This window comes from Canis lupus, chromosome 5 (genome assembly GCF_003254725.2).
Source record: "Canis lupus dingo isolate Sandy chromosome 5, ASM325472v2, whole genome shotgun sequence".
Classification (NCBI taxonomy): Eukaryota; Metazoa; Chordata; class Mammalia; order Carnivora; family Canidae; genus Canis; species Canis lupus.
Genome location: NC_064247.1, coordinates 67031134 through 67055277, shown reverse-complemented (window position 1 = coordinate 67055277; position 24144 = coordinate 67031134). Strand labels below are relative to the sequence as shown.

The window sequence follows — 24144 nt, the reverse complement described above, 5'->3', positions numbered from 1 at the left end:
AGGATGAATACCTACCATTTACATCGATGTGGATAGAACTGGAGGGTATTATACTGAGTGAAGTAAGTCAATTGGAGAAAAACCATTATCATATGGTTTCACTCATATGCAAAATATAATAGTGAAAAGGGACCATTAGGGAAAGTAGGGAAATTGAGTGGGGAAAAACTAAAGAGGGAGACAAACCCTGAGAGACTCCTAACTCTGGGAAACAAACTGAGGGTTGTAGAAGGAGAGGTGGGGGGGAGGATGGGGTAACTGGGTGACGGGCACTGAGGAGGGCACTTGATGGGATGAGCACTGGGTATTACACTACATGTTGGCAAATTGAATAAAAAAGAAAAGAATATGTGCTGCAAACCTGCATTTCTTTAAAGCTCAAAAAACAGGCAGTACTAATCCAGGATGTGGGCATGAGGGACTCTTGGGTGTCAGTAGTGTTCTAAAGAGTCTCTCTCTATATATACATATATACGTGTGTGTGTATACTATTTTTTTTAAAAGATTTTATTTATTTGAGAGTGTGAGGAGGGAGAAGAGCAGAAGAAGAGGAAGAAGCAGACTCTGTGCTGAGTGCAGAGCCCGACGTAGTTTTCAATTCCACAACCCTGAGATCATGACTTGGATCTGAGCCAAAATCAAGCCACATGTTCAACCGACTGAGCCACCCAGGTGCCCCTAAGAGTCTATGTTTGAACTTGGTCGTGGTTATAGGAGCCTGTCCACTTCATTCACTTTGTGAAAATGCACTGAGCTACACATTTGTGATTTGCACTCTTTTCTGTATATGTTGTACCTCAATAAATACATTTCATTAAAACAAAAAAACTCTTGACAAATATGTCTAAGATGGGAATACAGAGAATTTAGGACACGCATGTAAGTGGGCAACATAACACATAAAGGTGTTTCGTGGCACATCTCAAAAAATTTTAAAACTTCAGATTTCAGAAATAGAGAGCTCTGATATTTAGGGAGAGGTGATTGGAAGGATATTCAGAAAATGGGGAGAAGACTTTGCTTTCACAGTTTGTGTCTTTTGTTTGAGTTGATCTATAGTACATCTCTGTGGGCATGTCCTGATACACGGAGACCACGATGGGGCTCCTGGGACACGACAGTCTTGCTATGGAGCTGCCACCTGCAAGTGGGAAGTACAGGACCGATTCGAGACCAAACTGAAAGTTGAGGAGTAAGATACCTCACAAGGCAGAAGTGTAAGACACTGACTTTGCTCTACCACCCTGGGTCTAAGGCTCTGAGACTGTTCAGACGTTGGGAGTCTGGCATCACTGTTTTGTACTGCTCAAACGTGAAGCACACACTTTGTGCATTCTGTGGGCAATATGGTTTAAAAGAGAAAAAAATCAAAGAGCCTCCTGCAGTGACCAAGTTCACTCCGGAGCCCTGGATTTTGCCAGCCTGAGCCCCGTGGAGCTGTGAGGCTCTCAGCTGCTGCCCTAGCCATTTAGCAGTTTCAGAGAGGGTCAGCCTAATGGTCCAGTTCCTCAGGCTGGGCTGCCTGGGTACCACTGGATGAACCGCTGGATTTCTGTGGATCTGAAATTCTTCATGGTAAAGCATGGGTTTTGGTCAGAGATTAGGGTTTTTAAAACTGTGGCCTGAATCTAACTGCTCAAAATCGCAACTTTTGGGCCCCAAATCACAGTGAATTAGAATGCTTGGGGTCTGGGTCCATTTCCTAGTATTTTACTTGTATTTACACTTTCTACCTCTTAAAAGCTCCTCCAAGGTGCTTTTCATCTCAGCACCCAGGACATTAAAGGTGCTCAGGAGGTCGCTGCAGATCTGACTGCTTTCTGTCTTGTCTTCATGGAGGCAGGCAGGGGAATGGTGGAAGGGAGTGACGCTTCATCCTGGTTTTCTGCTGTGAGTGCACACTGATGTCACAGGAAGGGTGAAAATGTGTTAGCACCAGGGCCAGGGGTGGGAAGTCCAGGGGGAGTGAGAAAGAGAAAGACATCGCTTCTCTGCTCCTGGTCTCCCAGGAGATGGGCCGTACCCGAAGCCCTAGCCTCCCCTTCCCTTCTGGTCTGAGTCTCAGGCAAACACATGCACACCTAGGACCGGGTTACTGCCTGTAAAGTGCAGACGAGGCCCTGAAACATCACAGGGGGGTTGGGAAGATGAATGTAAAGGACAGAGGTTGCAAACACGGATGCTGTCGTTATCTTTTGAGAAGGGATGCTTTCATTCGCTCATGAAGTCACGGAGTGAATGTGCACTGGATATCTAGTATGAATAAGCACTTAGCTCCTGCTCAGTCTGGCCTGGAATTGTTAAAACGTTAGCAGAGAAGAGCTGTCTTCCACGTGGTGCCACCACACTCCACTAAGCGCTAACATGTGTATTCTTCCCTTTGGTCTTCATGACATTCCTGTGGACAGGCATTATCGCCTCATGTTTCAAATAAGACTCGAGACAACTTGCACACAGCTGCAGAGCTAAGGCGGCGAAGTTGGGATTCACACCTGGCCTTCTCGGGTCCTCATCACCACACACCTCCTCCCACCAGCTGGTACCAGACGCTGCTGCATTTTTGGAGTTACCTAAGAAGCAGGAAGTGAGGCACTGCTGGAGCCAAGAGGAAGATTCTTTTTGAGAAGATGCAGTGTTGAGAAATGAGCAACTCTTTCTTTGGAGAAGGGGACCTGGAGGGTACTAAATCTTCCCCACTCAGACCTCACTGCCTGAGGTACACTCAGGGAGCTTGTCAAACTGGCCAGTGTCCCGCCTTGGGACAGACTCCCCAGCTACTGTGGGCCGTGCCAGGCCACAGAACTCCACAATTAGTCTGAAATGCTATTATTTATAGGTTTATTAATGGTATCTGGAATGTTTGTTTGGACACCACTTAAATATACTGCGTTACTCTCTGCTTTGTGAGGCAACACATGTTTGGGCCAAAGGTTTCCTCTAGTCAAATTCAAGTGGATGCTTTGCTGGCACTTGTCACACTGCTTTGAAAGCAAAAGACCAAGAACAGAATTCCTGGCAGTTCTAAAGCTGGATGAGATCTCATATTCTAAAGAAAAATCTTCAGATCACAGCAAAGAAATGCCCACCCCAAATGTTAATCCTTAAGGAAAGAAAGGATCCTTAGAAGAATAGCAATTTATTCTAAGAAATGGCAAAGCTGATCAGGTTTTGCATCCTATTCAAAGATATCTTAGGCATTTTAAGAAGAAACAAATCATAATTATGAGGATAAAAATATTCGAGTTATCCCTTGGATTCTGAAGCATATGGGAAGTGAAGTCAGATTACTACACTGCCTGCCTGCGCATTGGCCCGGGAACACAAACCAACATTTTGTGCCAGGCCTTCTCCTGAATTGGAGGAAAAAGTCCAATGTTTAAGAGGCACTGACTTGATGGAAAGCCTCAAGGAATGTCAATTAGTAAAACGGAAGTCTACTTTTAGACTCAGCTCTCATCACTTCTCAGCGTTTTGGCTAAGATCAAGTGTAGACTCTGCTCTCTTCACTGAAATGGCTAAAATGTCCATGGGATATGGAGATGGATGCCAGTGGCTACTTTTCCTGTGTCTACCTACCATGATCTCATGAAGTAGCTACCAGTGTTATGACAGATACAAAGAGAAAAGGGGCAGTTTTAGAAATAGTTTCCTTAGCTGGGAATTACCATATGTGGGAACAATAGGTTTTCCAAGTACATGTGAGAAATAAGCTGTTCAACCAAAGCTAATTACACAAGGGCTTTTTACAACCAAGGTGGCCTAAAAATATCAGATCCCCAGAAAACAGACTTGTAAATTTAAATTGCTCAAGATTTTTAGGTTGTTTTCCATTCTGAATCAACCTAATTTAATTAGAATTAGCAAGGCTGTATTCCCCTTAGCAGGCATGCTGCTTTTCTTTGGGAAGTTCCTGCCAACTTTCCCTGAGTTCAGTGTCCCTGGTTGTTAAAGGTGACTGTGATTAGAAATGGGAATGACAGTTTTATCCGTTAATAATTTATCTGTCCTGCTCGTTTCTTACTGGAGGGGTGCCAAGGAAGAGACAACAGTGTCGGCCAGAATGATTCTGAGCATGGGGCTGGCTCTGAGTGGCAGCTCTACACATACCCGCCTCCCCGCCCCGCCTTCTGATCCCTTCAGATTCAAGTTAGAATAATTCAGGAACATCTATGATGGACAAAGATCTTTTCAGTAGACAAAAATACTTTGTGCCAGTTAAGTCTTTTCTATGAAAGGCAGAGTAGGAATATGAATGTGCAGCTACCTGGCAGGTTCTCACTTTTATCCCCAGGAGGGAAACACGAAGCTGGTCCTCAGGGCCAGGGAGGCTGTGGACCAGAGACTGCACAGCGAGCCTTCGAGGCAAGAGGAGGGGGGACCCAGCACAAGCTCCTGCTGTTTCTACAAGGACACAGGAGCTGGCACCTGCACTTTGGAAATTTTTTTAAAGATACATTCTTCCTCTTGGAATATTGAACATACTTCCTTCTGAAAATGTATGCCTGACTCAGCCACAGAAAGGGAACCTGGTTCCAGGCCGAAATCTGACCGAGGGTGGCACAACGGTCCTGGGAAGCTGGTGGGAAAACACATACAAGAGTTGCAGAGAGGTGAAAATGAGGGAAAACCAGAGTTGGTCTTTAAAATGCCTCCCAAATTCGCCTTAGCCACACCTTCATTCTGAATAGTTCTGCCAATTCCCCTTGACCTTGAGCTGCAGGTAGTACATGCTCGCTTTAATCCCAGGAAAAGAGCATTTTTCTGTGGTGAACGCTGGAGGTGATCCTTCTCCCTTTGTGAAACAAACACAAACCTAGTCGGAGTGAGGATTGCTCCTTGTGTTCTGTGACAGGCCGGGCGTCTGAGGCGAGAACGAGGAAGATGGAGCATGCCGACCCATCACCCCTCCTTCCTTGTCCGCACATGAAGTAATGCCGTCTTCAAAAATTAAGGGGAAGGTGTTGTTTGAAGAAAGGGCAAAGAGAATGACTCCTATAGGAAAGAATAAAGTGCAGCAGTGCCACAAAGTCTCCCCATCATCTCCTGTGATTGTGTTAAAAAGTGTGACCCAATGTTCCAACTATAAAAATTACAAACAGTGCTCTGCAAAACTCGGGGAGTCTAAGTTTTGTTTTGCTTTTGTTGCTTCAAATACAAAAGAAAACAATTATTTTGAGGACACAGAACCATTTAGATAATCAGGGAAATGAGTTAAGAGTTGGAACTGATTTTTGCCTCTTAAAGATCATCTTAATACAGTTCATTTTCCCAGTTTTGATTCCACAGGTTTACGAGCTTTCTGGTTGACTGAGAAGCATTACACCATGCTCTCCTCCAAGTTCCCATTACCAGTGGCGTCTGTTTTTACCCTTAACGATGAAGGTTTCTTAGGCAACAGTGGCATTATTCCCACTGTGTCGTTGCGGCAGCTACGTGAGCCCAACCGGTGTGGGGCAGCACTGTTCGCGGCCACAGCCTCCCAAGGGCAAAACGCTGAGTGCACGCCGATCCCAGCACTGGACGACACAAACCCCAACAGGATGAAAACTCGCACTCACTCACTCAAGTATAAGATCTGGGCTTTTTTCTCTTATAGGTAGTTCATAAGCCTTAAAAAGTATTCTCTGAAGATTATAAAAGGTTAGTTAAAACTCTTTAATAGGAATGATCTCGGACAAGCAGAAACAGCTTTGTTTTGGAGGATTAGAGCAACATACAACTGGGCAGGACTCCACAGGGCCGGTCAGATGGGAAAGTCTGCACCTCTTCTAGAGACTCTGCATTAAAAGATGGCTGATGGACATTCTGCCCTTTGTCAGGGCATATGCCACCTCCAAAAACTGTCGGCTTTCCACACAGGCTAGGAGAGATCTTATTTACATTAAAAAATAGCTTTCTTCTTCAGTGTAGTGGAAATGCCCAAAGACCAGTCACTAAAACCCCTCCCTAGCACAGATGTAGAACGGCTTTATTGATCTCTGGGTTTGTCCAGTCATTCCGAATGTCATCCAGGTGGTTGTCAAAATCCACAAGTGTTTCGTAGGACCGGCTGTCCAGGAGTGACGCTGAGATCCTCTGGGCCTCTGGCCAGTCTTCACAGTAATCACTATGACGTGAAATAGGAGAGATCAGCCTCTCAGCGAAAAACAGGTGGTTTTCCAACAGAGGACACAGAAAACCGGCCACATACCCACTGGTATAAAGGAAGACAATCAGGAATCCTAGCAAGACAAGTTTCAAACACCCAAAGATGTGCACAAAGAATATGAAGCATGGTTAAGAAATAAAAGAGACACCCTCCAAACAAAAATCTAAAGAAGCTGGAGGGGGTGGTGGTGGAAGCTGAGTGATTATGAACCAAAACAAATGCCTGAGAGCGGTGCAGGCATTTGTTTTGGTTCATACCAAAACAGGTTCTTCCAGGGGTTGGAAGAACCAGAAGTAACACTCGAGCTCTCTCAGGAGCCAGGGAACATGCATGATTTCTGCATGAGGTTTCTACGCTGCCCTGGAGAACAGCCCACAGCATTCTGCACACAGGTCACCCCGAGAATGCAGCACTCACTAGTGTGGGTCCCTGCACCGCCATCTGTTTTCATGGTGTTCGTACACATGGATTGTAGGCACCACGCAGTCCATCGTAAACTTAGTGTTGTCTACCTGTGCACAAGACAAAGGATGCACTCGTGAACAGAGCTACATTTCTGGAAGTCCTCAGGCACCTCCTCATGGCACAGATGGAAACCCACCTCACAGCACGTGGACACCATGAATCTGACACATGCAATCACACCTCAGATATGGTCTAAGGTTAACTGTGTAATGTACAATAAATGCCAAGTACTATGGTTTTTCCATAAAAGCAGAGCTTCTGAATATTACTTCTTCCTTCCCTGTCAGAATTGTCTGAACTGAGCCTGTGCAACAAGGCTTTTGATCTTCGTGACAGTGCACCTGACTTCTTTCCCTTCGGGCTGTCGGCTAATTCAGTGGCTTCACACTTGAGTGTGCATCGGAATCATCTGGAAGCTTATTAAAGCCACCTGCTGGGCCCTGAGAATCTGCATTTCTGGCAAGTTCCCAAGTGGTGCTGATGCTGGCATAGAGACCCCCCACTATGAGAACCGCTGAGCGGGACTGCCTCCCCCTGTGGAGACAGGGAGCTTGCTGTGGCTGCAGTGGCATTCACACTGCGCCTGCGGAGTCTGCAGCCAGGAGGAGACCACAGAGGGTGGCACCGGCCTGCTGGAATGTCTGCAGAGAAGACCACTCGTGCGATAAAGCTCCATGTTAGTGCGAGAAGGCTAAGCAGCCGTCCTGGCAACAGAAAACATGACAGTACCCAAGAGAAACTCACCATGATGAGAGCAGTATCGCTGAAGCCCTCGGCGATTCTGGAGGCCACCTTTTCTGCGACCTGGTTCGGACTGCAAAAGACATGACAGTGAGCTGAGTCTCAGCTTCCACCATCCTGCATGGTCTCCCTATGGCAGGGCTAACGAGCACCAATATGAATGATACACCAATCACCTGTGTGTGCTCCTCATGCCACTCAGAGCGGCTTATGGCCATTGCAGGTACCAAGGATAGGGCATGCCATAAGGGCGACAGGGAATAAGGTGCAAAGCAGGTCCGTGCGTTCCAGAAGAGACACCTTCTAACCAGAAAGGCTCCCTGGAACTCCATAGAGAGCAGCCCCCACCCCTACCCCACCGGAGGCCACAGATCCCTGGTGTATGTGCCCATCCTCTGAGCTCCAGGTTGGATGCCTCCCAGGCTGCCTGCTCCACTGCACACTTGCAAAGGAATTCCGTCCACCTCTTAGCTGCAGGCAATCGAGCCATTTGTTTTTTAATTTAGAAAATTCCTAGGCCATTCCAAATCTTCTCTATTCTTGTCAGCCATCAAGAACCTGCTACCTTTAAGTCCATTAAATCAAGCTAGATGAGGCTCCCGCATCATCCCTGTGCCACCCCCCCACCATGCCCCAACTATTTTTTGATTCTGTATCAGGCAAAGGCCTCCTCTCATCCACAGGCCTCTCCATGCACACTTCCTCCTTAGGGGCTTCCTTTATGTCCTCTCCTCCCAGTGTCCCTGCTCTGCTGCCCAATTTGAGCCAGTCTTTTCCTTCTTAGGAAAAAATATTATTTAACTGGTTCCCTCTAGCCCCTGTCCAATTCTCTCCTTTCAACCATGTTTCGTGAACTTTAATATATCTTAATCTTTAATAAGCTGAGTCTTGTCCTGCAGTGCCTACCCCCTTAGCTTCAAGGGTCTGTACCCTGGAGTTCCGTCAAGCACCCCCACTCGCCCCAGCCACCCCACTGGAGCCTCCTGTGTCCAGGCTGCCGGCTGCTCTAGTTTCTCTGGTTTCCTACTCTTCTTTGATTCCTCACCAGCTGTCCCAAACTCCCTCCTTGCCTCGGCTTCTGTCTGCCCTGCCATCCGCTGTGTTTAGGTTATCATTCCACACTTGGGTTTCAAAAATTGCTTCCAAACTGGTCTCAATTTCTAGGCTCTTCTTATTTCACATATCCTGAAAACTCTCCTTAGATCAATTTTCTTAACTGTCTCCCTCACACACTCCTCCCCCTCGTTCACACTGTTCCCTGTTTGTGATGCCCTGCCATGCTGGTTTCTGCTTACTGAATTGCTTCCCATCTTTAATGCCCAGAAAACACCGTCCTCTATGGGAGGTCTTGTCAAACTGCCTCAGAGGGGGTCCATTTGTCCCGTCTCTAAACCCTACTTCTAAAGTGCTTTAACACCTAATCCTTGGCATGCAGTTATCTTTTTGTGCATCTTGTTTTCCCAGCACAATGAGAGCCTCAGCTTTTTTAAGCAAGAACTGAGCCATGTATATTTTAATGGCTGTAAAAAACACAATGATAATTGTGGGTTTACTTAAGGAAACATCCTATATAATTATGTTGTGATTGAGCTGGGAAAAAAAGATTAACAATGTTTTATGAAAATGAATTATTTTATCTAATTATTCTATTTTCACATTCAAAATTGAGAATTTGTAGTGATGTGCTGATTGTAAGTCTACAGGATTAAGGAAAAATGAACAGCAAAGCAGGTTCAAAGAGAAAGGGCCCCAGGGGTTCCTGTCCTTCAGGCCACCATGGAAAGCTCCACATGGCAGGGCTATACTGTGTTTACCCGGAGCTGGCAGGTGCACAGTTCCCATGGCTCCAATGGCAAATGGCAAGGAGTGGGGCTGGAGCCATGGAGGCCTTCCTGTTCATCCCTGAAATGTGCATGACACACACGATGACAACCCTAACTCACTTACACCTTAGGTGGAAAGGGAAAAAAAGTCAGCATTTGTGTAAAGCATCTACCATAAAGAAACTTACAAAACTATTATTCTGGGATGCCTGAGTGGCTCAGTAGGTTGAGTGTCTGCCTTTGGCTCAGGTCATGATCTCAGGGTCCTAGGATCGAGCCCTGCATTAGGTTCCTTGCTCAGTGAGGAGTCTGCTCTCTCCTCTCCAGCTCACCCCCTTGTGGGCCCAACATCCTTGCTCATGTTCTTTCAAATAAATAAAATCTTTAAAAAACAAAAACTATCATCTTAACATTTATGATGATCATCTTTAGACAGAGACTTTTATCAGGAAGGGGGTTAAGAAACATTCATTAAAAACAAGAACTAGGGGATCCCTGGGTGGCTCAGTGGTTTAGCGCCTGCCTTTGGCCCAGGGCGCGGTCTTGGAGTCCCAGGATCGAGTCCCACGTCGGGCTCCTGGCATGGAGCCTGCTTCTCTCTCTGCCTGCCTCTCTCTCTCTATCATGAATAAATAAATAAAATCTTAAAAAATAAAAAAATAAAAACAAGAACTAGGGCAGCCTCGATGGCACAGTGATTTAGCGCTGTCTGAGGCCTTGGGTGTGATCCCGGAGACCCGGGATCGAGTCCCGCATCGGGCTTCCTGTATGGAGCCTGCTTCTCCCTCTGCCTGTGTCTCTATGAATAAATAAAATCTTAAAAACAAAAACAAAACAAAAACAAGAACTACCATGCAGATTCTCAAGAACTCAAATTTAAAATGTATTCTTTTAAAAAAATTTTTAAAATATTTATTCATGAGAGACACACACACACAGAGGGCTGCACTAAAATGTATTCTTGATAAAGTTAAAATTGTAGTTAATGATTTGAAAAAGGATTTGAAAGAATTGCCAATTTTGTCTACATTTTTTGGTATTATTTACTTTGTCTCAAATGCTGACTTGCCCCAGCCCTAACTGCATTTCTAATGTACAACTATCATCACATGATGATAGTAAGGTCACTATTTTGCTTATTAGGCTGTATCAACTCTGTTCCCATGAAGCCTCAGTGGTCAAATAAAACTGCAGATACCACTTTACACCCCCCCCCCCCAAACTAGCACAAAGCCAGGCATTCACTTGAACTGAGATCTCTATTCTTGATCTAAAAGCTATTAACTGGGCAGCCCGGGTGGCTCAGTGGTTTAGCGCCCCCAGGGCGTGATCCTGGAGACCCGGATCGAGTCCCACATCGGGCTCCCTGCATGGAGCCTGCTTCTCCCTCTGCCTGTGTCTGTGCCCCTCTCTCTGTGTCTCTCATGAGTAAATAAATAAAATCTTAAAAAAAAAAAAAAAAAAAAAAAAGCTGTTAACTGAGCATCTAACCTCAGACCAGGACACTGTGCCTGGTGCTGACGTTTACCCACTTGAAATGCAAAGCAGAAAGCAAAACACCAGCAATTAGGAAGTGCTCTAACAAAACCTGACATAATGACCTGAAGTTTAGTAAATAAGTGAAAGTGTTACAAGCACCTTACATTTCTTTTTACAACATAAAACACTGATTTTTTAAAACTATGTTTCCTATGCTGTACTTTTATCTCTGTGACTTATTTTATTTATTTTTTTACTTATTTATTTTATAACTGGAAGTTTATACCTCTTAATCCCCTTCTATTTTCCCCCTCCCCCTGGTGACCACCAATTTGCTCTTTGTAGTTATGAGCCTTTTAAATTTAATTAATTAGTTTACAGCTATTTTAAAGATTTTTTACTTTTTTTTTTAAAAGATTTAATTTATTTTATTCATAGACATAGAGAGAGAGAGGCAGAGACACAAGGCTCCACACAGGGAGCCCAACGTGGGACTCGATCCTGGGTCTCCAGGATCACACCCCAGGCTGCAGGCGGCGCCAAACCACTGAGCCACTGGGGCTGCCCCGATTTTTTACTTTTAATATATTTTTTTTCTTTATTTATTTATGATAGTCACACAGAGAGAGAGAGAGAGAGAGAGAGAGGCAGAGACACAGGCAGAGGGAAAAGCAGGCTCCATGCACCGGGAGCCCGACGTGGGATTCAATCCTGGGTCTCCAGGATCGCGCCCTGGGCCAAAGGCAGGCGTCAAACCGCTGCGCCACCCAGGGATCCCGATTTTTTACTTTTAAGTAATCTCTATACCACCTGGGGCCTGAACTCACAACCAAGAGATCAAGATTTGCACGGTCCACAGAGTGAGCCAGCCAGGTGCCCCAAAACTTGGGTTTGTTTTTTAGATTCCACATGTAAGTGAAATCATATAGTATTTATCTTTCTCTTATTTCACTTAGCTTAGTATCTGTAGGTCCATCCACATTGTCGTAATGGCAAGATCTCATTCTATTTCATGGCTGAGTACTAGTCTATGGATATATTCACATCTTCTGTGTCCATTCATCCATGGACGGACACGGGCGGTTTCCACGTCTTGGCTGTTATAAATAGTGGTATGGCAAATGTAGGGGTGCACATCTTTCCTGATTGTTTTCATTTTCTTTGGTTAAATATCCATTAGTGGAATTAGTGAATCATATGGTATTTGGGGAACCTCCATACAGTTTTTCACAGAGGTTGCACCAATATTCCTACCAACAGTGCAGAGGATTCCCTTTTTTCCACATCCCCCACCAACACTTGGTATTTCTTGTGTTTCTGATTCTAGCCCTTCTGACTGGTGTGAGGTGACATCTTACTGTGGTTTTGATAGGCATTTCCCTGATGATCAATGATGCTGAGCATCCTCTCTCTTGGGTCTGTTGTGCTATCTGTAGGTCTTCTTTGGAAAAATGTCTATTGAGGTCATCTGTCCATTTTTTATTGTTTGCTTCTTTTGGGGTTTTGAGTTGTGTAAGTTCTTCATATATATATATATATATATATATATATATATGTATGTATATATACATACATACATACATATATATTTTAAGATTTTATTGATTTATTCATGAGAGACAGAAAGAGAGGCAGAGACACAAGCAGAGGGAGGAGAAGCAGGCTCCATGCAAGGCGCCCGATGCGGGACTCGATCCCAGGAATCCAGGATCATGTCCTGCGCCAAAGGCAGACGCTCAACCACTGAGCCACCCAGGCGTCCCTCTTCATATATTTTGGATATTGACCCCATATGGGATATATCATTTGCATACACCTTCTCCCATTCAGTATCCTGCCTTTTTGTTTTGATGATGGTTTCCTTTGCCATGCAAAAACTTTTTATTTTCGTGTAGTCCCAAGAGTTTGTCTGAATGATCCTTTTTTCAAAAAAGTCATCATGGGACTAGTAATAGTACAAGCTTCTACTTTGAACCAAGCACAAAGCTAAACATGGTGTATGTTGCTTCACTATGTCCTCAAGACCAACTTCTGAGGCATAAGCTTTTACTGCCATTTTACAGATAGGACCACCAAGGCCCTTGGAGGTAAATCAAAAGTCAGCTAAGATTTGAATCCAAGTCTATCCAGCTCTAAGACTGAGAGACACTGTTAATCAGCTGCTATTTCTAAAGGAAAAGCAACTTTTTAGCTAAGTCTGGCTGAAGAGAGAAGTGAAGACTTTCCAGGAGAGGAAAATAGTATTCAAGAAGAGAAATTAGCATAATCACAGCTCCTGGGCTTCCAAGCTGTTTGGCCTTTGTGCAGTGACCATCTCTAGCTGGACTTTCTTCACTTGAGTGTCCTTGTGATAGTTAGACAGGAGGGCGCCAGTAAATCCTAACATAGCAATGGCACAGACACCAAGTCCAGTAGAGACTCTTCAGAAGGGACTCAAGGGTGAGTGGGCACTCTTGTTCCCCAGCTCATGTTTAATATCACTACAGACCTGACAAGGGTCTGTTAGTAGGCAGTTAAACATAGACATCAATAGGGGAATGTAAAACCTCCTTGAGTAGAGCAAGTGAAGGAACCGTGAAAGTCTAGAAGTTCTGAGCAGCACGAAAATGGTGTCTGAGTAGAATTCTGGACTGGGCCAGAATGAGGTCCAAAAAGAGGCAGGAGGGGATCCCTGGGTGGCTCAGTGGATTAGCGCCTGCCTTCGGCCTGGGGCATGATCCTGGTGTTCCAGGATCAAGTCCTGCATTGGGCTCCCTGCATGGGGCCTGCTTCTCCCTCTGCCTGTGTCTCTGCCTCTCTCTCTCTCTGTCTCTCATGAATAAATAAATGGAATCTTAAAAAACAAACAAACAAAAAGAGGCAGGAAGACAGAGCTGTGAGCCAAATGAGGCACGCAGCAGGTAAGAGCAGTGCATATACATTTGGGGCAACCATGTGAGGCGAGGAGTTGAGGTGTGGTGGGAGGAAAGGGAGGCATCTACACTCAACAAACTGGTGACATTGCCTCCTGCCTGGTCTCCTTGTCTTTCTGCAAGAGCAGCTGCTCAGTTCAGGAAACACTCCTTCCAAGGACAGCTCCCCACTGCTTATACTGAAAGTTGGAAGGCTTTAGAGTCCTACCTTTACAGTGTCACCTTCTAGCCATTTCCCTGTGCACACCCAGGCTCCTGTTTCCACCTTCTGGCTACCTCACTCTGTCCCCTCTCTGGACGCTCATCCTTCCTGTTCTCCACATGTGCACCTGACAAGACTCCACCCACTCCCGGGCATTCAAATGACACCCCTCCCTAAGGGCTGCTTTGGCCATCCCAGTGGAGGAGTTCCCCATCGCACTTGCTATCACAGCCTGTGCACCACCATCAGGGCACGTGACCTCAGGCTGGCACTACAGTCCTACACTGGCACCATCTCCCATGTACAATCCAGCAACCTGAAGGCAAAGGCCAAGAATGTTTAGCTCCTGTTCAGCAGAGCCTGGCCCAGGATCTTTTGTGTAACACAGACCAAGACCAACAAGGGCCCTGTGAGTAGGCTCTGGAGGAGAGATGGAAGTGTGGGAGGTGGGTGGGATAAAATGGAGAAAGGGGTCCTAGAAAGAGTGAGGTTGTAAAAGTGGTGGGTCCTGGGACCACAGAGGCCCTGTGTGTTGTTGTCCAAGTGGGGGTTTTAACAGCATTGTGTTGGTTACCCTCCCTCTGAGTCCTGACTGGTGCATTTGTGCCTTATTGACAGCAGCACTCAGGCACCAGCTTACTGTATATTTCCAAACATACTGAGTCCACCCTCTTGCCTATGCTGAGCACATAACTCCAGGCGGCTTTTTGGTCTGCGATCCTCCACTGCAGCCCCTAACTGCTTGGACACTGGAGTCAGTTGGCTCTATTTGACAATGTGAGGAGAGCATGAGAGCGCCGTGCTGGAGACCGCCCATCTTGGCTTCCAGGTGGAGGAAATCACAGGGAGGTCAGGGTAGTGACTCTTCTGGGGCTTTCCCTATCAGGTCATACGTAGCAGGTTGGCTGCTGGCTATGTCCCTAAACTTCTTTACCACTCTCTGCTTCCCTGTCCCTTCTGGGCCCCAGGATGGTACTGCCTTCTGTCATAGCACTACCCTGTGAGCCTATTCCTTAGGAAACCACCCACTGTTGAGTTCTCTTGCAATCACTCTAACTCCAGTGTGGCACTGGTTTTTCTGTTGAGACACAGACTAAGGCAGAAAGAAAGCAGATTTGCTCATTAGTGAGAATTAGAGGGCGACATGTGAAGGAGCTATCAGCACTACATTTTCATCACAGTATCAGACCCTAAAAGCACCAAATTTAAAAGTCATTTTATTTGTCCCCAAAGAGAACAATATTCTTTCTGCATGCTCTGCTTTACATCATTCTTAGTTGGGACAGAAATTGGAGGCCCCTGACTGTTGCTTTCATTGTATGAACTTTCTTGAAGCAAAATAAAGAAGATACAAAACATAATCTCAGATTAATATAAGTGCTGGGATTTCTGTTGTTTGGAATTATTCACACTACAGTTCCCCTCACACACCAGAAACAAGCACAGAAGGCAGGGATGGGTTTTGTTCTCACTGAGCCTACAGAATGTCAAAAGGGGTATCAGAGATGTCACATGATCATTCTTTCAGACCAGAGGGTTTTTGCACCGACATACCTGGCATCCTTGACTCGTTCATTAGCTTGATAATAACCAGCAATCACATAGCTATTATCTTTGCACCATGAATCAATCTGAAAGAGAAACAAAAATTGGGAAGAAAAGATGAACGATTTTCCCTTAAACGTCACCTCTTAATACTCAGAGGAGACTCTGCCCTCCCACCCCACCCCAAATGCTGGGACAAGACACATATAATCCCTGAATCTTTCTCCCCATGAGAAGGGTCACACCAGCTTGCTGTCCATGGTCTGTGGGAGGGCACAGAAAACAGAGAGAGTGGCCTCACCCTCATTGCGGGGCCCCAGTGCCCACAGTGTACAAGTGCAGCACCGTGGGGAAGTGGGGCCATCTTTACGCACCTGCTCTTAAGATATAAAGAATGGAGGATTCTGGGGCTTGAGTAAGCCCTTCAGATCACTGAAGTTAAACCTTCATAGATAAGCAAACTAAAACTCAGAGGTGTCCTCAATTTGCACAGCCAGGGAGCAGAGCCAGAATGGGAACTTCAGTCTCTTGAAACCAAGTCTTTTACTATTAAATTTAAATTTCTGTATTCCTAGCAACTAACCATGAGAAACACTTCATGCTGGCATGTGGGGTAAACAGGCACATGTGCACGTGTGCGTGGGCAGATGCAAGCAGGGGTGTTTACACACATGTGCACATATACTCTCCTATTCAATTCCCTGTAGCATGCTTTTTATTTATTTATTTATTTATTTATTTATTTATTTATTTATTTATTTATTTATTTTTAAGATTTTATTTGTTTATTCATGAGAAACAGAGAGAGAGGCAGAGACACAGGCAGAGGGAGAAGCAGGCTCCATGCAGGGAGGCGGATGTGGGACTTGATCCCGGGGTCTCCAGGATCATGCCCTGGGCCGAAGGTGGCGCTAAACCAGCTGAGCCACCCAGGCTGCCCCTGTAGCATGCTTTTAAATGGGAGCATGGCTGCAGACTTTCAAAGTTTTTGTCTGTTTTATAACGCCACTCATCCCTCATCAGATTTAGCTTCCTGCAGGTCTAATGCTATTATTAAAAACAATAAAAGGTCATCCTAACGTTTTGCCATTACGGAATTTTAATAACATACTGCAATAAATTCTATTTTCAGTCTGAAGAGGAAATAAAATCGATCCTTGTTTTTCATAGTAAATTAACTAGTTAAAAATATTCTTTTTTCCTTTTCTTTAATCAAACGAACAGTTGTGTTGTTCTTTCTCTTGAATTCTGGTTTCGGGCTCAGGCAATATCCCCTACGACTACAAGCAGACTTCACAAGAAGTCCAAGGTTCCCTGGCTTGCACAAGGCTTAGAATAATAATCCTGGCCTCTTAAGAACTCACAAATTACCATATTGGGTCAAAACCAAGGCTCACTGAACCCATTAGATGTTTTGGTCATCCATCCAAAAGATTAGGGCAATGTCTCCAAAATATTTATGAAATGGCTCTTTTCACTGTAACTTTGCTGCAAATTACTCCCAAATCACTTATATTTTACTTCTTTCACCTGTTAAAGGATTGGGTTCCAGAAATACTGTTGTTGCTTACAGTGGCAATTTATTTCCTTTTCCTCTAAACCTGTTGGTTTGTATCACTAAAAGGCAGAGCCTAGCTCTAAAATCTGGCATCTGCCCCATTCCCTGACCTCGAATTCAGAGGATTAGCCTCCCCTTCAGCGCACCCCTCTCAGCCCTTGCTTCTACTCAAAGACCAGCCTCTTGAGTGTGTCCTTGCTGCCCATGTGGGTGTTCCTCTCCTTGCTCTCTGGTGAGGCTTGTCCTTCTATCCAGAGTCAGAACTAAAGATAAGTTTAAAATGGTCATCAGGGCTGATTCCTTCGGGAAGCTTCTGGGGAGAATCTGCTCCTTGTCTCGTCCAGCCTCTAGAGGTCACCCACATTCCTTGACTGGTGGCTGCATCATTCTGACCTCTGCTTCTGTTGTCATATCTCCTTTCTCTGGCCCTGTCTCTCTTGTCTCCTTCTTATAAGAACCCTTAGGATTACATGGGGACTCATCAGATAATCCATGTTCATCTCGCCTCAAGATCCTTATCTTAATCTCATCTGCAAAGTCCCTTTGCCAAGTAAGGTCATGTATTAATGGGTCTGAGCATTAGGATGTGGATGTGTTGGGGGATCATTTTTGGCTGACTGCATTTAATATAAGGATTATTAGTTATATTAAAAATAATATAATAATCTGACTACTCCAGGAGCAGTCTTTAGTGAGCACTCTAAGCTGCACCCAGATCCCTTCTTGGGCTGGAGGCAACAGTTCAGGACTTGTCTCCCAGCAATGCACATGGTATCACCTTGTGTCTGTGTTCAGGGAACACAAAAAGTACCTGATGTGAAAGTGATTCTTGTAACAAACGTAAGGGCCTAACCAATTCCAGCAGAAAAATAGGGTCATGAATTTGGACTTCTAGAACTTTCAACAGAACTCTCTGAAGAGGCTGCCCTAGAAGTGAACCAGGTCATAAAAGCACTGGCTTGGTTTTAAAACTTGAATGATTCAAACAAGGACAACCAAGTTAACTGTAAAGATACCTTTATTTTTTAAAGATTTATTTGAGAGAGAGACAGATAGTACGTGGGTGTGTGGGAGCAGTGGGAGAAGCAGAGGGAGAGAATCCCCCAGCAGATTCCCACTGAACACAGAAAACTACATGGGGCTTGATCCCACAACCCATGAGCTTATGACCTGAGCCAAAACCAAGAGTCAAGGCACTGAACTGACTGAGCCATCCAGGTGCCCCTGTAAGGATGCTTACGATGGGCATACACTGCCTGTCTGCAGCTGTCCAGCTAGACATATAACTGAAAAATGGAAAACACAACAGGGTGGATGTAGAACTAAGGGCTCCCACCAGGCATCAAAGCCCATAGAGGTCAGGTGAATCAGTTTTAATAAGATGGAAGAGTTTTCTTTGACAGTTTCAACAAAGGAACCAGACCTCATGGGTGAGAGTGATCTGGAGTGTGGTACAAGTTGGTGAGCAGAAACGAGCAGCATGAGCAGGGGAAGCAAGGATAGGGTAGGGAGGTCTTGAGGAGGTTCAGAATCCTGCAGAAAGCCCAAGGGGCTGGTTAAATGAAAAAAATTAGTGGATTTAAGAGGCAGCTTGCTCAGTCAAGGCAACTCGTGCCCAAGCGGGACAGGTCAAGGCAAAAGAACTGAGCAGCTGTCTGACCTCTGTTCTCTGTGAATCTATTTTCCATTTTCCCTGCTCTCCTGCAACACAACCTGTGAACAATCCAAATTAAGAGAACAGCTCAGGACACACTCTGAAACCTGATGTCAACTTAGTATAAGTGACTCTGCATACAGGGTCCAAATTCCACATTTACTTTGTAGTTTCTTCTGTCTTTCTAGGGAAAGGGGGACACTTTACTGTGCATAAGGGTTTCTGGCTCATACTACCTAAATACATAGGAGAACTATGAAAGGCACAAGGCCCTACTCATTCATTTCCAGTTCAGCTCTGCACAAAGAAACCAGCTTCTCGGATGGCTCAGTGGCTGAGCGTCTGCCTTTGGTTCAGGATGTGATCCCACAGTCCCAGGATCAAGTCCCACATCGGGCTCCCTGCATGGAGCGTGCTTCTCCATCTGCCTACATCTCTGCCTCTCTCTGCCTCTCATGAATAAATAAATAAAATCTTAAAAAAAAAAAAAGAAAGTAACTAGCTTCTCAGCAAACTTGCTAGCATTTGCATGTGTGATACTGTAATTTTCAAAGCACTATTACCTACCTTCTGTGACTATAACATTGCCATGAAGCAGCTAAAGCAGGGAACTCATAGGAGCCACTCTGAAGAGGGTGTCACTCCCACACCTGCCACTTACAAGTTGAGGATGTCTGTGAGCCTTGCTGCCTACAGCAATAAGCAGGTTTGGGGAGTCTAAGGAGAGGACGTGCTGAATTAACTGAGAAGAAAAGCTCCTTCTCAAGTGGGATGCCGGTTTTTCTATGGAACAGAAAGGAACTGGAGCCATGAAAGAAGAGGTCCCAGGTAAGTGGGACGGGGAGGATGAAATTTAGAGGGAAGAACTGAAAAGAGGACCAAGAACAGCCATTTCCCTCTCCCAGGCTAGCATGTGAATGTTCTGGAGATAATGGGGGCAGAATAAGTAGGGGGTTTAGGAAAGAGCCAGAGGACAGTAGCCCATGCAAATGAGCAGAGACAAGGCACATGTGAGGCAGCAGAAAGAATTCTGGACTGAAATCAAAGTGACTAGACCAACTGGTAAATAAGAAAGTCATCTTGGCAGAATGTAATCAAAAGCTGCTCCAAAGAACCAGGAAATCAACGAGGAGAAAAAGACAAAAAGGGATTAGAGAAACAGCAGGTCTATGCTAATTTTTCTGCTAAAATTTTATGGGTTTTTGCTATTAGAAATAATTCTGTCACTACTTACGTCAAAGGGTTATAAGGATAAATAACAGGCATAAGTACTTAAAAAAAAAATGAAAAGCACCCAGAAATGAAAGGATTTTTTTTAAAATGGAAAATCATAATGAAAAGCTTTTCAAAGGAATCTACCGCTGCCCTGTGATGGACTGCATATCAAGTCAGTCTTTCCCACTTACTAAAAATAATCACAACATGAAACTCTCTGAATAGAAAAAAGCCATGAGAATAAAAGCCTCATTTATAGTTTCATGGATTTAGAAGCTTTAGTAAAATCACATCTACCATAGCTGATATATTGATAAACTACAGCTCCATATGCTGAGATTTTTCATTGCCTTCAGGTTATAAATTTGCTAAGTCAAAATCTGAATGGCACAAAAATAAATAGCTTAATTGAAATAAAAATTTTTCAGATGGAGGCACCTGAGTGGCTCAGTCGGTTAAGTGTCCAACCCTTGATCTCAGCTAAGGTCTTGACCTCAGGGTCGTGAGTTCAAGCCACATGCTGGGCTCCATGCTGGGTGTGGAGCCTACTTAAAAAAAAAAAAAAAAGTTGTGGCATAGAATCCAGTTTAGACTAGACTTTGCAGACTGGGAGCCTCAAACACTAACAGGTGTGTCTGAAGGAAGTGCTGCAAGCTGAGAGTGAGGGCAGAGTGTAATGACACAGGGGAGCAAGACCAAAACAGAGCCTCATGCAGTGCCCCTCCCCGTCCTGGGAGGCTGAAGGCAATAGGCCATTTTAAGAGTCAAGGTATCTTCTGGGTATTTTCCCTCTCCAAGTGGTTTGGGAGGCTGCTCTGCTCCTCTGGGAAAATTCATGTAAAGGTGACTCCAACACAGTTGTTTATAGTTCCTATGTTTAATTTCCTCAAGAGATGTATTTATATCTTATAATAGTAATATAATGTTTTAACTGTAAAGCTTACTTAAAAATGAGAGGCACTAGTAATACTTTGACAATTCCAAGTGAGGTTCAAGTTTGTCTTTAAGATGCTTAGATATTTCTGATAGGATTTTTTTTAAGTAAGATTTTATTTATTCATGAGAAACACAGAGAGAAAGAGAGGCAGAGACACAGGCAGAGGGAGAAGCAGGCTCCACACAGGGAGCTCGACACGGGACCCAATCCCGGGTCCTCAGGATCACGCCCTGGGCCGAAGGCGGCGCCAAACCGCGCTAAGCCACCAGGGCTGCCCTGATAGGATTTTTTAAAAAAATTTATTTATTTATTTATGATAGTCACACACACAGAGAGAGAGGTAGAGACATAGGCAGAGGGAGAAGCAGGCTCCATGCACCAGGAGCCTGACGTGGGATTCGATCCCGGGTCTCCAGGATCGTGCCCTGGGCCAAAGGCAGGCGCCAAACCGCTGCGCCACCCAGGGATCCAGGATTTTTTTTTTTAAGATTTTATTTATTTATTCATGAGAAACACAGAGAGAAAGAGAGGCAGAGACACAGGCAGAGACACAGGCAGAGGGAGAAGCAGGCTCCACACAGGGAGCCCGACGTGGGACTCGATCCGGAGTCTCCAGGATCACACTCCAGGCCGAAGGCGGCGCCAAACCGCTAAGCCACCAGGGCTGCCCTCTGATAGGATTTTAAATGGATTTAAAGCAACACACCTCTCCCCTCTGGCAACTCCTCAGCTAGACTGCCCAACTCTTCTTCTTTTTTTTTTTTTTTTAAAGATTTTATTTATTTATTCATGACAGACACAGAGAGACAGAGAGAGAGAGAGAGAGAGAGAGAGAGAGAGAGAGAGAGAGAGGCAGAGACACAGGCAGAGGGAGAAGCAGGCTCCATGCAGGGAGCCCAATGTGGGACTTGATTCTGGGTCTCCAGGATCACGCCCTGGGCCGAAGGCAGGTGCTAAACCGCTGAGCCACCCAGGGATCCCCTGCCCAACTCTTCTACCATCCACCCTGTGGAAGCAACAGTTGCTCAGGCTTCTATCATAGCTCCCTCCTCGTCGCACATGCTGCTCCTGCCAATATGGCCTGCTCTCACGGCTTCAACAGTCACTGAGAAGCTACTGGTTCTCAATCTACGTCTCCAGCCCATCCATCTTCTAAATTCCAGATCCATTTCTCAACACCAGAAACTAGGTCATCTTCATTTGGCACCACTATGTCCAATGCATAAGTCAGACACTGAGGTGTCCTCCTTGTTTCCTTCTCCCTATGTCCACATGCAATTCGTCACTGAGTCCTGTGGATTAGATTCTTCCTCCTGGTTCTCTGTGATCTGTCTCCTCTGCAGCCACACTGTGCTCAGTGTAGATCACCTCTCTGGCTTCTGGTCTTGTATGCACTCTGCCTCCTTGCTGCAGGCTGCAGTGATCACTCTGGGACACGTCCAACTGTGCAACTCTCCCCCAGGGGCTTCTCTCTGTCCTCACGATGGTACCCCAACTCCACTGTGTGATCTGCCAAGTTGCTGTACAATGACACCTGTCTATTGCTTACCTCTCTCTGCCCCCAGTCCCTTTACATGCCACGCTCTAGCCCCACCCCCATTTCCTCCTGGCCTTTGCACACACACTGGTTCCTCTGACTTGAACGCTCTCCCCTCAACTCCCCCAACGCCTGCCCCCCAGTTACTATGGCTGGCCCACTGTGTCACTCCTTGCATGTCCATTTCTCCAGGCAGCTGCCTTCCTGGACTCTGCAAGCCTGGGTTAGCTTTGGACCTTTCACCACTTTCTGCCTGAGCCCACATGTGACACTTATTCTTTGGTACTGTGTACTTTGTGTTTCCTGCAGGCTCAAGTGCTAAGCATGTGCTGTGATCCACAGCCACGTCCCTCCTCCAGCACAGGCCTGGCACACTGTTGGAAAACCGAATGCTCCCGGTAAATCTAGTTCCCTGCAAGTGACTGCACTTCACATAACCAATCAGCCTGCAATCCCCGAGAACAGAATAGTTAAGGCATTGAGTGAAAAGACTTGCATTAAAACATACACACGCACCCCCCAGTGACGACTTGGTACTGACAGCACATTTCTTTAGGAGCTAAACTGACTGATTTTCTAAAGGTCCTACCTACATCCTCTCCAGAGGTGATCTGAAGAAATTCATACAGCGGCTGCATGTAACAGGCACTCAAAGATGTGCCTGGTAACTTTAGGGTAGGACCGTTTGCCCAGGGACACTTCCTGCTTACCAAGATTTACGTAGATGTCATAATTAGGTGAATTATGAAACGGGTTCATTTCGCCTGAAACACAGACAACCGATCTCTGTCTACACCTCAGACTTACTACTTTTTCTAGGAACTAACTTTTTTCAGGCCCATAGCTCATATTTAAGTGAAAAGTAAACAGCACCTCAACTCAGGCACTGGGGTCGGTAGCTCGGAGGTTACAGCTGACGTCCCCAAGGCTCTAACAACTGGGTGGAACTTAGAGGTGGTCTTTTTTCCTCCACTGGCCACTAAAACCCAGACAGCACTGCCTAGAACTCACTCAGTTGCCGGCCAGGTGACGTGTGCGCTGAAGCTCCCCCCTCACCTCCCTCCCCCCCCCCGGGAAAGCGGCCGTTCAAGCAGACACCCCAGCGCCGTGGCTAAAAGGTCTCTAAAAGGTCTCGGCAATGTCACCGGGAGTCTCCAGCGCTTGAGCCCCCGGGGGGTGCAGTCTAGGGGCGTCGGGCTCTTGACCTCGAGGGGCTGAGTTCGAGCCCCACTCGGGGCACCGAGCTGACGGATCTGAACCCACGCGCGGAGTGTCGCCAGGTCAGCGGCGGGGTCGCACGGTCCAGGGGACGGGCGCCTGCCACGCCGACCCCCCGAAGGCCCCGGCACCACCGTGTCCGCGCCGCGGCGGACCAGCCAGGAGGCCCGGCACAGCCACAGCCCCGACACGGGGGCGGGGGGCCTGCTTGCACGAAGGCCTCGGGTTCGAGGAACGCGACGTGGCCGGCCGCCTCCCGCGCCCCGGAGAGCGTCGGCCGCAGCGCTCCCTGTGCACCGCGGGGACCGCCCCCCCCCCCCCCCGCTTACCAGCGTGAGGGCCACCTCCAGCATGGGGGCGAGGGCCAGGGTGCCGTGGAAGAGCGGGATGCAGTCCACGAAGAGCGTGTGGTGGGCGCCCGGGCCGCCCAGGGGCAGGTGCTCCTTGCGCGGCTTCTGCTTCTCGGCCACCAGCAGCCCGTTGACGGCGCAGTGGGGGTACTTGGCGCCGTGCAGCACCATCTTGCAGTAAGCCTGGGTGGTCAGCTTCACCCCGGGCATGCTGAGCCCGGCAGGGCCCCGGGTCCCCGCCCGGCCGATGCTGCGCTCCCGCCGGGGGAAACCGACGCGCGCCCGCCTCACTCGCTCTCCGCTTGCGCTTCGGGCCGGGCGCCGCCGTAAAGCGGCCTCTCGGCGCCGCCGTAAAGCGGC

At 46.5% G+C, this 24144-nt stretch overlaps 1 protein-coding gene across 2 annotated transcripts; it reads right to left on the bottom strand.

The window, feature by feature from the left end:
• Nucleotides 1–5631: 5631 nt before the first annotated feature.
• EMC8 (ER membrane protein complex subunit 8) lies at nucleotides 5632–24136 on the bottom strand. 2 transcript variants are annotated; one of them, XM_025427037.3, is made up of 5 exons: nucleotides 23764–24136; nucleotides 15325–15401; nucleotides 7358–7427; nucleotides 6566–6660; nucleotides 5632–6106 (listed from the first exon to the last, which is right to left on the bottom strand). In XM_025427037.3, exons 1-5 carry the CDS (start codon nucleotides 23992–23994, stop codon nucleotides 5947–5949), a joined length of 633 nt encoding a protein of 210 aa, XP_025282822.1. In that variant the 5' UTR covers nucleotides 23995–24136; the 3' UTR covers nucleotides 5632–5946. The 2 variants fall into 2 exon arrangements, with proteins under 2 accessions (XP_025282822.1, XP_025282821.1); XM_025427036.3 differs by having other exon boundaries at nucleotides 6566–6656; nucleotides 23764–24126.
• Between the last annotated feature and the right edge of the window lie 8 nt (nucleotides 24137–24144).

Excerpts from the sequence above, each read along its gene's own strand:
- EMC8 (XM_025427036.3), bottom strand. The coding sequence starts at position 23,994 with ATGCCCGGGGTGAAGCTGACCACCCAGGCTTACTGCAAGATGGTGCTG. Across the intron at positions 15,402-23,763 it reads TGGAGGTGGCCCTCACGCTG|ATTGATTCATGGTGCAAAGA; the intron begins GTAAGCGGGGGG and ends TTTCTCTTTCAG. Across the intron at positions 7,428-15,324 it reads GAACGAGTCAAGGATGCCAG|TCCGAACCAGGTCGCAGAAA; the intron begins GTATGTCGGTGC and ends TGTCTTTTGCAG.